This window comes from Molossus molossus, unplaced genomic scaffold, assembly GCF_014108415.1.
Source record: "Molossus molossus isolate mMolMol1 unplaced genomic scaffold, mMolMol1.p scaffold_m16_p_21, whole genome shotgun sequence".
NCBI lineage: Eukaryota > Metazoa > Chordata > Mammalia > Chiroptera > Molossidae > Molossus > Molossus molossus.
Window position 1 is genome coordinate 35861933 of NW_023425357.1, and position 12802 is coordinate 35874734.

The 12802-nt window shown below is 38.3% G+C and overlaps 1 protein-coding gene across 2 annotated transcripts in view; it reads right to left on the minus strand.

Annotated features, from left to right (window-relative positions):
• Positions 1–12802, minus strand: part of TANGO6 (transport and golgi organization 6 homolog) — a 206405-nt gene that overhangs the window by 178856 nt on the left and 14747 nt on the right. For both annotated transcript variants that reach the window (XM_036275427.1, XM_036275428.1), the window contains exons 4-6: positions 12035–12176; positions 3738–3874; positions 995–1157 (exon numbers count right to left, since the gene is read on the minus strand). In XM_036275427.1, coding sequence (XP_036131320.1) covers positions 995–1157; positions 3738–3874; positions 12035–12176 — 442 coding nt within the window. The remainder of the gene's footprint in view (positions 1–994; positions 1158–3737; positions 3875–12034; positions 12177–12802) is intronic.

The window sequence follows — 12802 nt, forward strand, 5'->3', positions numbered from 1 at the left end:
CTGTCAAGACTCATCAATGGATACTAAACCACAGTATGAAAGATTATTGGGAAACAGTATTCACACAATCTCAGACTATCAATTCCATAACTTACTTATTAATTATATAGGCAGGAAAATATTTTTACAAATGATCAAATAAAACAGTGCTAATAATGGGATAAACTGATAACATATGCTCCTTAATCTAATGGAGACTAAGAAAAAAACCCATCATCCTATGTAGTATTCCTGCCAAAATTTAACCTGGTTCTAATCATGAGGAAATAATTATACAAATACAAATTAAGGAATATTCTATAACCCAGGCTCCTCAAAAATGTCATGGTGAAAGACGAACAAAAAACCAGGGAACTATTCTATATTAAAGGAAACTAAAAAGAGGCATAAGTGAATGTAATGCATGATTCTTGACTGGATTCTAAATTATTAAAAAATAGCAATAAAGGAAATTCTTGGGACAATTAGAGAAATCTGAATGAAGTCTGTACATTAGATGATGTCTACAACTAATTCTCAAATGTTTCAGAAAAAAAGGTATATGTATAAAAAGAGAAAGATAAACAAATGTGGCCAAAAAATAACAACTGATCAATCTAGGTGAAGTGTAGAGGAGTAGAGTGGTTCACTGTATTCTTCTTATAACTTTTGTGAGGTGAATTTTTCAAAATAAAAAGTTAGGGAGCGAAAAGGTAAAACTAAAGATACTGAACTACCACTGACTAAAGTCATTTCAACCTGAAACACTGAAAATCCTTTAGGCAGAGGTGGGGAATGTCCAGCCCGCAGGCCTTACGAGGCCCATGAAATCAATACCAGCTAATGTCACACACCTCACCAAATTAGCCTGACCAAATATAGCAGGCTAAATTTAAGTTGATAATTTTGTGTGGACTGTGAATGTTGTTATAAATATCCAAATGTTCCTTGGCAGAAAAAAGATTCCCCACCCCTGCTTCAGGGGAACACCCAACTATCAGACTGCATCCTTTACCTGCTGTATTTAAACATCGATGAAGAGGTGCCAATACAGGCTGAAGCAAATACTCTGCTGCCAATTGTGGGCGTTCTCTTGACATAGTTATAAAAGTAGTGGTGGCAACTCTCTGAAATTGCCGTGCTGTTAATTTATCTTGAAAGTGAAATAAATCCAGGATCTAAAAGAAAAAGTACATGAAGAAAATACCAAGCTCTTTACAAGGGGCATTACATTAAGAAGAGAAAGCAACCCTGGCCAGTGTGGCTCAATTGGCTGGATGTCCCATGCACCAAAAGGTTGCTGGTGGAATCCCCAGTAGGGGATGTTTCTCTCTCTCTCTCCCTCTCCCTTCCTCTCTCTAAAAATAAAAAATAAAAAAAAAAGACAGAGAAAGCCAAAAAATAAACTCACTGCAGTAATACTGATTCAACGAAATATATATATATTTTTAATTTAACAACCCAGGATCAAAGGCTGTGAGAACTGAAGAAACAATTTTTTTTTATGAAACAATTTTATCAAATTTATAAAATACATGCTCACTGTAGAAAATCTAAAAAATGAAGTTTTAAGAATAAAATTAAATCCTCCCAAATCCTATAATAATTGTTGGTATATTTTTTCTAATATATTTCTGTATAATTCTTTTTCCTTTTTCTTTTTAATCCTCACCGGAGGATGTTTTTGCATTTATCTTCAGATAGAGCAGGAGGGAGGAAGAGAGAGAGAAACATCGGTGTGAGAGAGACACATCAAGTGGTCACCACTCACAAAGCTGGAGATAAACTGCAACCGAGGTGTTGCCCTTAGCGGGAACAGAACCCGGGACTCTCTGGTCTGCGGGCGACGCTCTAACTGCTGAGCCAAACGGGCCAGGGCTCTTTTTCCATTTTAATTGAGGCCACACTTAATATTCAGTTTTGTATATTACTAAAATCTCATATTATTATAAATTCCTCAAAAATACTATATAGCAATGTAATATATATTCAAGCTGCACGTAAGAATTTATTAAATTATTTCCTAAATATCCAGACATTCTGTTTCTCCCCAAATTTTGCTACTTAAATAGCACCACCAGATGAAATCACTGAGTCAAGGCATATAAATATATTTAGAGTCTGAAGATCGCATGTGTTTGAACTACCCCAGACGATAGTCTATTTTATTCTCAAAGACAAACATAGATCTCCAATGCCTGAGTGAGTTTACTCAAGTCTGTAAGCAACTAATAAAAAAGTATATTTCTGTTCCTGACTTAAAAGTGACTCTTCACTTTTTGCAGGCAGGAGAACTGTGTCCAAAACTAAATGTGACCTCTGACACTGCCAGAAAGAGATTCAGCAAGCCTGAAACCCAGGACTTAATTATTTTCATTTTGTCAAGTACCAAAACTATAGCTACTAGTTTCAGAAAATATTTACTCATCATTGCAAATGCTAACTTTTTCCTGTAAGATGATTTATATTTAGTGTATTTTAATATAAGATCTTTGCATTGTGACATTTTATTCTCATGCATACCTATCCATAAGAACCCTGAAGATCAGCGTAACAAAGAATGACTTTCTTTGGCCTGTACTTCAAAAGCCACGTCATACATCAAAATGCACGGGAAATACTGATTAAGAAAATCCCTTCCACATTTTTCACCTATCAGATTAGCAGGTAATGTACCCCAGACAGTGTGGTTCAGTGTTGAGAGTCAACCCATGCACCAAGAGGTCACCGGTTTGATTCCCAGTCAAGGCACATGCCCAGGTGGTGGGCCTGCTCCCCACTGGGGGACATGTAGGAGGCAGCCAATCGATGTTCTCTCTCTCTCTAAAATCAACTAAAAAAAAATTTTTTTTAAGTTTTGTAGCATGTTGTGTAAGCAAAAGTGTAGGAAAACAGATATATAAATTATATTAGTTAAAAATTAAAATGTATATACCCTTTGAACTGGTCATTTCAATTCTAGGAATTTTTCCTATGGTAGTGCTTGAGCACATACAAGATTTATGAATATTAACTGTAGAATGGCTTGTAATAGCAAAATAATAAAAACAACGCGAATATCCATTAGGAGACTGGTTAAATAAATTATGGTACATTAATGTAATACTATGCACCCACAAAAAAGAATGGGGCAGCACTATACAAAATGACTATATGAAACTATCTCCAAGGTACATTGTTAAGTTAAAAAAGCAAAATGAAAAACAGTATGTATAACATGTTATCATTTGGATAAAATTAAACTATATATACACATACATACACATATAATTGTATATAGATAATACACGGAATATCTCTGGAAAATAAACATGAAATTGGTAACAGTGACTACTTGTGAGGGACTAGGGAATACAGGTGAAAGGGAAACTTAATTTTGTTTACTCTTTTTGCTTTTTAAATTATGTATTATGTTAATTTACCTTGTTTATTTAATATCTATTTTTTAATTCATGAAAAACACACAGAAAAGATGCGGAACAAGAAGAAACTTTAGTTTCATATTCCAGTTCTGAGAGCAAGCTGGGCTACTCATCTAATAGTGAGTGATGGGGCATTCTTCAACCCCACAATTAGGTTGGTGTCTTCCATAGGTTTTTATTTATTAGGAAGGCCACTCACTGAACAATAAACTCAAATAATATATTGCTTTTACCTCATTATTAGAGGAACATTAAAAATCATTTTTCTGGAAAAAATCATTTTTCTGTAAATAAACAAATAATCCTCAAACATTCAAAAGAAACAAAATTATTTACCTGGGGGCAGATATTCTTATAATAATCCTCTAGGGAAAGAGACTGCTGGGGACAAGAGGCCAAAATCTTTGCAATCAAGTCACACTTCTTCCAATCAGCAGCAGCTGCCTCAGCATCACTCCCACCAGCTGCCCCAGCTGTCAGCAATGGATAGAGACATCAAAAACTCAAAGCAGTTTCCCATATAAGGTCCTTAAAATTTAGGGTAAAAAGTGTTTTTCCACTGCTGGAAATTATTGATTTCTTCTAAAAGATAACCTACCCCCTGAAATTTTCTTTTGATGTTGGTTTCTGAGAAGCTCAGAGAAAAAAATAAAGCTTAATCACTGAAATTATATTATTCATATGACTTGAATACAATAAGTCCTCACATGTCATCAATAGGTTCTGTGACTTTAAGCAAAATGATGTATAATGAAACCAATTTTACCACAGGCTAATTGATATAAATAGGAGTTAAATTACTAAGGCATCTCATCAACATTATAATGAAACAACATTCAATGAACTGACGTTATTTGCAGATTTGCTGTACTAGCTTTTTCTCAGTAATAATTTATTACTATTAATATTATTATTTCTCTTTATCTGAATCATGTAATCATGTGTGTGAGGAAAAAAAACAAAGGCTGGGGCAAGAACCACCAGAAAGGAATAGAAGGAGCAATCCCCAGAGTTCACACAGGGCTGAGAGTAGTTTGTATTCTGGCTAGTGAACATGGGAAGGCCTCCTAATACACAGGGCATCAAGTAAAATCTCAGAAGGCTATTGCCTTAGTAGTGGGGCCAAATTATTTTAGATTTAAGGCTGTTCTAGACCCACAGTAATAAGGCTTAAAAGCCAGAATCAAGCCTAGCCAGTGTGGCACAGTGGTTGAGTGTCGACCCATGTACCAAGAGGTCGCCAGTTTGATTCCCAGTCAGGGCACATGCCCAGGTTGTGGGCCAAATCCCCAGTGAGGGGCATGCAGGAGGCGGCCAATTAATGTTCTCTCTCATTGATGTTTCTATCTCTCTCCCTCTCTCTCTAAAATCAATAAAGAAAAAAAAAGTCTCCCTCTACAAAAAAATAAAAAAGCCAGGATCAAGGGGATTGAACTGCATCCCAGAACAAAGCCACAGAAAGACCACAAATTATATCATTCCATTTGGATGAAATATCCAGAACAGGCAAATTCACTGAGACAGAAAGTAGATTAGTATTTACAAGGGATTGGAGGAGGGGATAATGAGGAGTAATTGCTAACAAATATGAGGGTTTTTGGGGGGTAATGATAAAAATGTTTGGAATTAGATATTGGTGATGGTTGGACAACTTTGTAATTATACTAAAAATCATTGAACTATATTCTTTTATGTTGTGGTTAATCTCACCCAAGGATACTTTTTCCATTGATTTTCAGAAAGAGTGGAAGGGAGGGAAGGAAGAGGAGGGGAGGAAGAGAGAGAGAAACATTGATATGAGAGAGACACATCCATTGGTTGCCTCCTGTGCGACCCTGATCAGGGCTGGGGGTTAAACCTGCAACCCAGGTACATACCCTTGACAAGGAATCGAACCCGAGACCTTTTGGTCTGTGGACCAATGCTCTAACTGAGAAAACTGGCCAGGGCTGTATTCTTTATGTATTTATTATTTTTTAACTCTTTAAAAAAATTTTTAGGGATTAATTTTTAGGGAGAAAGGAAAGGAGGGGGAGGGAGAGATAGAGAGGGGAAAAGAAATATAGATTTGTTGTTCCACTTATTTTTGCATTCATTAGTTGGTTCTTGTATTTGCCCTTCTTGTATGTGCCTGACTGGAAATCAAACCTGCAACCTTGGCCTATCAGGACAACGCTCTAACCAACTGAGCTACCTGGTCCCCTAGGATATATTCTTGAAAAGGAGTGAATTTTATGGTCTGTAAATAACATCTCATTTTTAAAAAGTCACCAGACATGCAAAGAAGCAAAAAAATATGACCCATAATTAGGAAGAAAAATCAATATAAAACAGCCCCATAAAAACAGAGATGACAATATTAGGAAACAAAGACATTAAAACAGCTATTATAAATGTATTCTCTACTTTCAAAAAGGTAAAAAGGAAGGAATGATCATGATGAGGAGAGAAATAAAATATATAAAAAAAAGATCCAAACTGAACCGCCACTAATGAAAAAGAAAATATCTGAAACAAAAAATACACTAAATGGTAGAGGCTGCAGGAGAAAAGATCAGTGGACTTGAACACATAGCAAAAGAAATTATGTCAAGTGAAACACAGAGAAGAAAAAAAGGCTTAAACAAATAAACAGAGTATCAGTAACTTGTAGGACAACATTAAGCATCATATTAGGGTGTAATTCAAATTCCAGAAAGAGAGAAGAGAGGACATAAAAAAATTATTTGAAGATGATGTCTAAGAAATTTTTAAATATTATGAAAACTACAAACCCTCAGCTCTAAGAAGCCCAAGAAACATTAAGTAAAAGAAATATGAAGAAAATCACTTATACCAAAGCATATCATAATCAAATGTCTAAGTACAAGTGATAAAAAGGAAAATCTTAAAAGTAGCCAGAGAAAAAAGGTATATAACATGTGGAGAGCAACAAAGACAAAAACGACGGTAAAAATATTTTCCAAAAAAAAGGTGAAGTAAAGATTTTTTCAGACAAACAAAAGCTAAGGGAACTCATTGCCAGCTAACCTGCATTGTAAAGTAATGTTAAAGTTCTTCAGGCAGAAGAAAATTTGAATTAAAATTTGGATATACACAAATAAGTGGAGAATGCCAGAAATGCAAATATGAGTAAATATAAACTGCCTCAAATGATTTCTGAAAAGAAGCAATTAATAACAAAAAATATATACATGAGTAAGGGGAATTAATAACAAAAAATATATACATAAGTGGAAGTGGGGAAAGCTCATGGCAAAGGGTTCTAAGTTTCTGATGGCAGCTCTCTGATTTGCCTGCCCTTGGATGACATCTAACTCTTCTTTAGAAAAAGAACATGTAAGGACCTATTTGCATGTGACAAATTCTCACAAGTAACTGATAATTCTTCCCTTCATTGGCCTTAGAAATCACTGCAGGCAGAACTAGGAAGGCAACATTACAGCCTCTCTAGACCAAATCTATCAATGTCTGCTAACCACACTGACCTCACCTTTGTCACACCAGAAATGGAAAATTGAAATTGATTCTTCTCTCCCCCTTCTTCCCTCCCCACATATGAAGCACTCCATTAAGTTCTGGCAACTCTACCCCTTAAAGACCTCTCATACCCCTTCATTTAGCTCCATTTCCCTGCCACTGCATTGATTCAAGCCACAGTGATCTCTCAGACAACTACTTCTTAACTGATCTCCCTGCTCCCCTACTTCTGCTCTTACCTAATCCATTCTTCACAATACATCTAGATAGATATTTCAAAAATGTAGGATTTAGCATGTCTCTCCTTCTTAAAAGCTTCCAATGGTTTCTCACTACCCTCACAATTAAGTTTGAAATCCTGAACTAGGCGTACAGGCCTCCATTATGTGGCCCCAACTCTCTACCCCCATGTTATACCACTCTCTGCCCTCAATGAAATTTCCTCAAAAATACTATGTTCTATCCTACCTCAGTTCCTTCATACATGCTGTCCTCTCCGCCTGTAACTGTCTTCCCTCACTCTTCAACTGGTAAATCCCAAATCAACCTTCAGGGCTCAGTTTAAATGTCATTTCCATCAAAAAGTTACTAAATTTGTGGTAATTGGTTAGAATATGCAGGGGATACAAGAGATAAAGAAATTAACACACATACAAAGGCAAAGAGATCACCAGGACAAAGGTGAAGGGAGATCCTAGGATGACAGCCACGTAGAAGGTACCTAGTTCAGATTAAAGAAGCCTCAGAGAGAAATGTCTTCAAGAAGATGAAACTGATAGACTATCTGGTGTATCTGACTGTATTAAAAGGAGACTTAAACAACAGGGGGAAAGTTTAAAAATAGATTAGTGAGAAGCATATACAAAATTCAACAGAACAACTTTCAGTCAAGATGGTGGCATTGGTAAATGCAGAACTCGCCTCCTCCCACAACCACATCAAAATCACTACTAAACTACAGAACAACCATCATTCAAAACTGCCTGAAATCAAGCAGAATGGAAGTCCTACAACTACAAAATTAAAGAAAAAGCCACACTGAAACTGGTAGTTAGGGCGAAGGTACAGCCGGTCTGGTCCCACACCCACATGTGGTGGATAAAAATCAGGAGGGACACTTCAGCTGTGAGGGTCCTCCCAAAGGAGGGAGGGGTGGACCCTGTCCCACACCAGGTCCTCCAACTCAGGATTCCAGCGCCAGGAAGAGTAGTCCCCATAACTTCTGGCTGTAAAAACCAGTGGGGATTGAGGCTGAGGGAGGCTGAGGCTGCTGGAACCCCAGCAGTTCCTCTTAAAGGGCCCTGGACTTACTCAGACTTGCTCCCTCCAGGCTCCAGCATTGGGAAGGCAGCTTGAAAGGCACCAGAGACATACAGGGAAGAACTGAGTTGTTTGGCATTGGGGCAAGAGCTATCGGGCAGCCTTCTCCGAGACAGAAGTGCTAGCAGAGGTCATTGTTCCTTTGGTGAGCCCTTCCCCAACAGGACTTCAGTAACCTGGTTCATACTGTTTGCTCCGCCCTGATGATCTCCAGAGGACCTGCCCCACCCTACTTTTAGGCCTATCCAAGCTGTTTCTAGTGACTTTACCACAGGAATGGCATGTCTTGGATCCTGTTTCAGATTTTCCTAAATTCTCTCAAAAAAAGCAGCATCTGGCCTCAGTGAGCCCTATACCTCTCACTATGTGGCCCCTGGTCTGGCACTAGAAGCAGCCAGCCTTGGTTCACTACTTAGTTTTGCCTGGGTACCTCTAAGCCCAGCACGAGCAGCAGCCATCTGCAGATCGCTTTGTAACTTATGCCTGGTGGCCCCAGGTGGAACACAGGCAGTGGCTGACCTTGTGCCAGAGCCAGGATAACCAGTGGACAGCTTCAGACCATGGTAAAGCACCACCACCCAACTACCTCCATAAGCGACACACTCAAGGAGTAGACTCAGTGGGTACCAGAGCCCTGCAGAAGTAAGTCTTGCTCTGTGTGGTGGTCCCCTGCACAGCTGGTCCTCCAAGGTAGTCAGAGCTTGATAGTCAGTGGTCACAGCCAGTCCTTGCAGCTGATCAGCCTGAGTGAATCCCTCCCATTGATATGCCAACAGCAGTCAAGACTCAATTACAACAGAAGGGTGTACAGTTCACATGAGGAGTGCACCTTGAGGGACCAGCTGGAGTGATCAGGGAGGCTGTGCCACTGGACCCTATAGGATACCTACTACAATAGGTGACCCTACCAAGCCTAGGAGACATAGCTACTCTACCTGATACATAGAAACAAACACAGAGGCAGCCAAAAATAAGGAGACAAAGAAACATGTTCCAAATGAAAGAACAGAACAGAACTCCAGGAAAAGAACTAAATGAAATGGAGATAAGCAATCAATCAGATGCAGAGTTCAAAACACTGGTTATAAGGATGCTCAATAGACGTAGTGAGGGTCTCAAGACCATAAAAAAGGACCAGTCAGAAATTAAGGAAGCACAGTCAGAAATGAAGAAGGCATTAACTGAAATAAAGAATAATTTACAGGGAATCAATAGAAGAGTAGGTAAAGCAGAGAAGTAAACCATCGATTTGGAATACAAGGAAGCAAAAAACACCCAATCAGAACAGCAAAAAGAAAAAAGAATAATAAAGAAATGAGGATAGTGTAAGGAGCCTCTGGGGCAACTTCAAGCATACCAACATTCACATCATAGGGGTGCCAGATGGAGAAGAGAGAGAGCAAGGAATTGAAAACCTATTTGAAAAAATAATGACAGAAATCTTCCCTAACTTGGTGAAGGAAACAGACATATAAGTCCAGGAAGCACAGAGAGTCCCAAACAAGATGAACCTCAAGAGGCCCATACCAAGACACATCATCATCAAAATGCAAAAGGTTAAAGAAAAAAAAGGAAATTTTAAAAGCAGCAAGAAAAAAGCAGTTAGTTACGTACAAGGGAGCTCCTACAAGACTGTCAGAAAATTTCTCAAAAGAAACTTTGCAGGCTAGAAGGGAGTGGCAAGAAATATTCAAAGTGATGAAAAGCAAGAACCTACAACCAAGATTACTCTATCCTGCAAAGCTATCATTTAGAATCAATGGACATATAAAGAATTTCCCAGAAACAAGAAAAAGCTAAAGGAGTTCATCACCACCAAACCAGTATTATATGAAATGTTGAAGAGTCTTCTTGTAGAGGAAGAAGATAAAAAATATGAACAATAAAATGGCAATGAAGACATATCTATCAACAGTTGAATCTACAAACAAAATGAACAAGCAGAACAGAAACACACTCATAGATACAGAGAACTTTTTGTTGGTTGCCAGATGGGAGGAGGGTTGGGGGAATAGGTGAAAAAAGTGAAGGGATTAAGAAGTACAAATTGGTTGTTAGACTGAAACCTCAAAAAGAAGGGGAGGTGGGGTGAGCAGAGAGAAACCAAAGAACTTACATGCATATATGAATAACCAATAGACACAGACAATAGTGTGGGGAAGGCAGGAGAGGGTTGGGAGTGGGGAGGAGGGGATTAAGCGGGGGGGGGGGGGGGGGCATCTGTAATACATTCAACAATAAAGGTAAGTTCATTTATTTATTTTTTTATCCTCACCCGAGGACATTCTTCCATTTTTGTTCAGATAGAGCGGGAGAGAGAGAGAGGAAGAGAGAAAGAGAAACATCGATGTGAAAGGGACACATCGAGTGGTTGCCTCCTGCACCACCCCAACCAGGACAGGGGACAAACTGCAATCAAGGTATGTGCCCTTAGCGGGAACCAAACCCATGTCTCTCTGGACTGTGGGCTGATGCTCCAACCGCAGAGCCAAACCGGCCAGGGCAATAAAGATAAGTTTAAAAAAATAGATAAATAAAATATGTTTTAAAAATTAAACAGACTGCCCTGGCCAGTTTGGCTCAGCGGTTAGAGCATCAGCCCACGGACCAGAGAGATCCAGGTTCGGTTCCCACTAAGGGCACATACCTTGGTTGTAGTTCGTCCCCGCCCTGGTTGGGGTTGTGTGGGTGGCAACCATTCGATGTGTCTCTCTCACATGGATGTTTCTCTCTCTCTCTTCCTCCCTTTCTCCTTCCCGCTCTATCTGAAGATAAATGCAAAAAAAAAAAAAAAAATGTCCTTGGGTGAGGATAAAAAAAAACTAAACAGACTAACAGAAAAGATAACTATGAACTCCAGAAGTTCAAAAGTTGCACCAAAAAAAAAAGTAGTCATCGTATACTACATAGCTGAGCTGTAAAAAATAATTACATAGTTAAAAGAACATAAACACTGAATATTGATCTAACCAAAATTAAGATATGACTATTAAGGGGATGGAAAGTATCCTTAGGGGATGATGGTAGGGTTATGAAAAAGAACAAAATCCTTCTCCACACATGGTGAGAACTTAATAGATGAAGCCTAAGACTGAAAAATTAAGAAGCTGTTGTGTATGCATTATAGTTAGAAACACAGAGGTAAATACCAGAAGAAACCCACTAAAAGAGTTCAAAGTGGTTACTTCCGGGGATGGGAAAAGGAGTAGAACGGTGAAAGGACTGCTATTTTTCTCCATAAGCCTTGTCATCCTATTAAACTCTTCACTGTGTGCGTAAACAATTTTATTTTAAAAAATTAAATAAAAATATAAATAAAAAACGACTATCATGCTTAACATAATTAACTTTTTTCTATTAATGAGGACTTAGAGACTATACTGTAGAAATGAATCTAAAACATCATGCCCAAGTGTGCATCCCTAAGGTATGTGCAACTTCAAGATAACTATTTTGTATTTTAAATCCTTAGGCAAAGTCCTCTTATCACCCTGCTACAAAGCCCCTTTCCCACTGAGAATTTCACATTTTCTTTAGGGTTTTACTTAAACTTTCTGTGCAATGTTCCTCTGATATTACAAATAATTTGAAACAGCTGACAATATCATTCAACAATGTGAGTAGTATATCATGACTATTTTAGAAAAATGTCAAGAAAATTTATTTCGTTGGAAAAGAAATTCATTAAGGTTTAACTTCCAAGTCTAACTTCCTTAATGTCCACAAAGACACTGTTTAGTCTCAAAAAGGTTTAAAACCAGTGTTAAAAACCAATAATTCACTCTGACTCGAAGGAAAATGGATACCAAAGTAACAAACATTTTCTTTCTTACCACCTGCTCCTTCCAAAATGCCCCGGACCACTGCCTGAACACCACTGGGTCTCAACAACCTTTCAGAGAGCAGCTGTCCACATAGACGCCGAAGCCAAGCTGGGGCCCGACACCTAACTTGTGTCTTCACATCTGTGCAGGACTGAAAAGGAAGGGAAGGGTATGAATTGAATGTCAGTGAAATAGGTGTAGAAATTATTAAAACATATATATAACTGAGACAGACTGCCAATCAACAGTATGCTATACAGACTTCAAAAGAACATTTTTTTTCTTAAAAAAAAACCAACTCTCCTTTACAAACCTTCTTCATCATAACTTTTAAGAAAGTAAAAACACAGTGAAATTTCAAGTGAAATAGCAAGTGAAGTTTCAAACTCAGAAATAGACAAACACTTCAGATTTTGGGGACACAAGGTTAATGTGATCTATCTCTGAATGCAGTCCTTCCAGTTGCATCTAGCTTCCAAAGAAGATTCCTCTGAATGCTACTCACCACCAGGAGAACAGTTCACAACTAGAGTGCAAGCACTCTAGTCCTTGCCTCCATGGTCTTACCTACTGTGGTTCCTTGTGATACAGCAATTTCAAGAAAGAGCTGGATTTCTTCGACAATTCCTATTTGAGAGGACTTCCAGTCAAGATGGCGGTGTAGGTAAACGGTATCGCGTCCTCCCACAACCACATCAAAGTTACAACTAAACTACGGAACAACCATGATTCAAAACCGCCTGACATCAAGCTGAATGGAAGTCCTACAACTACGGA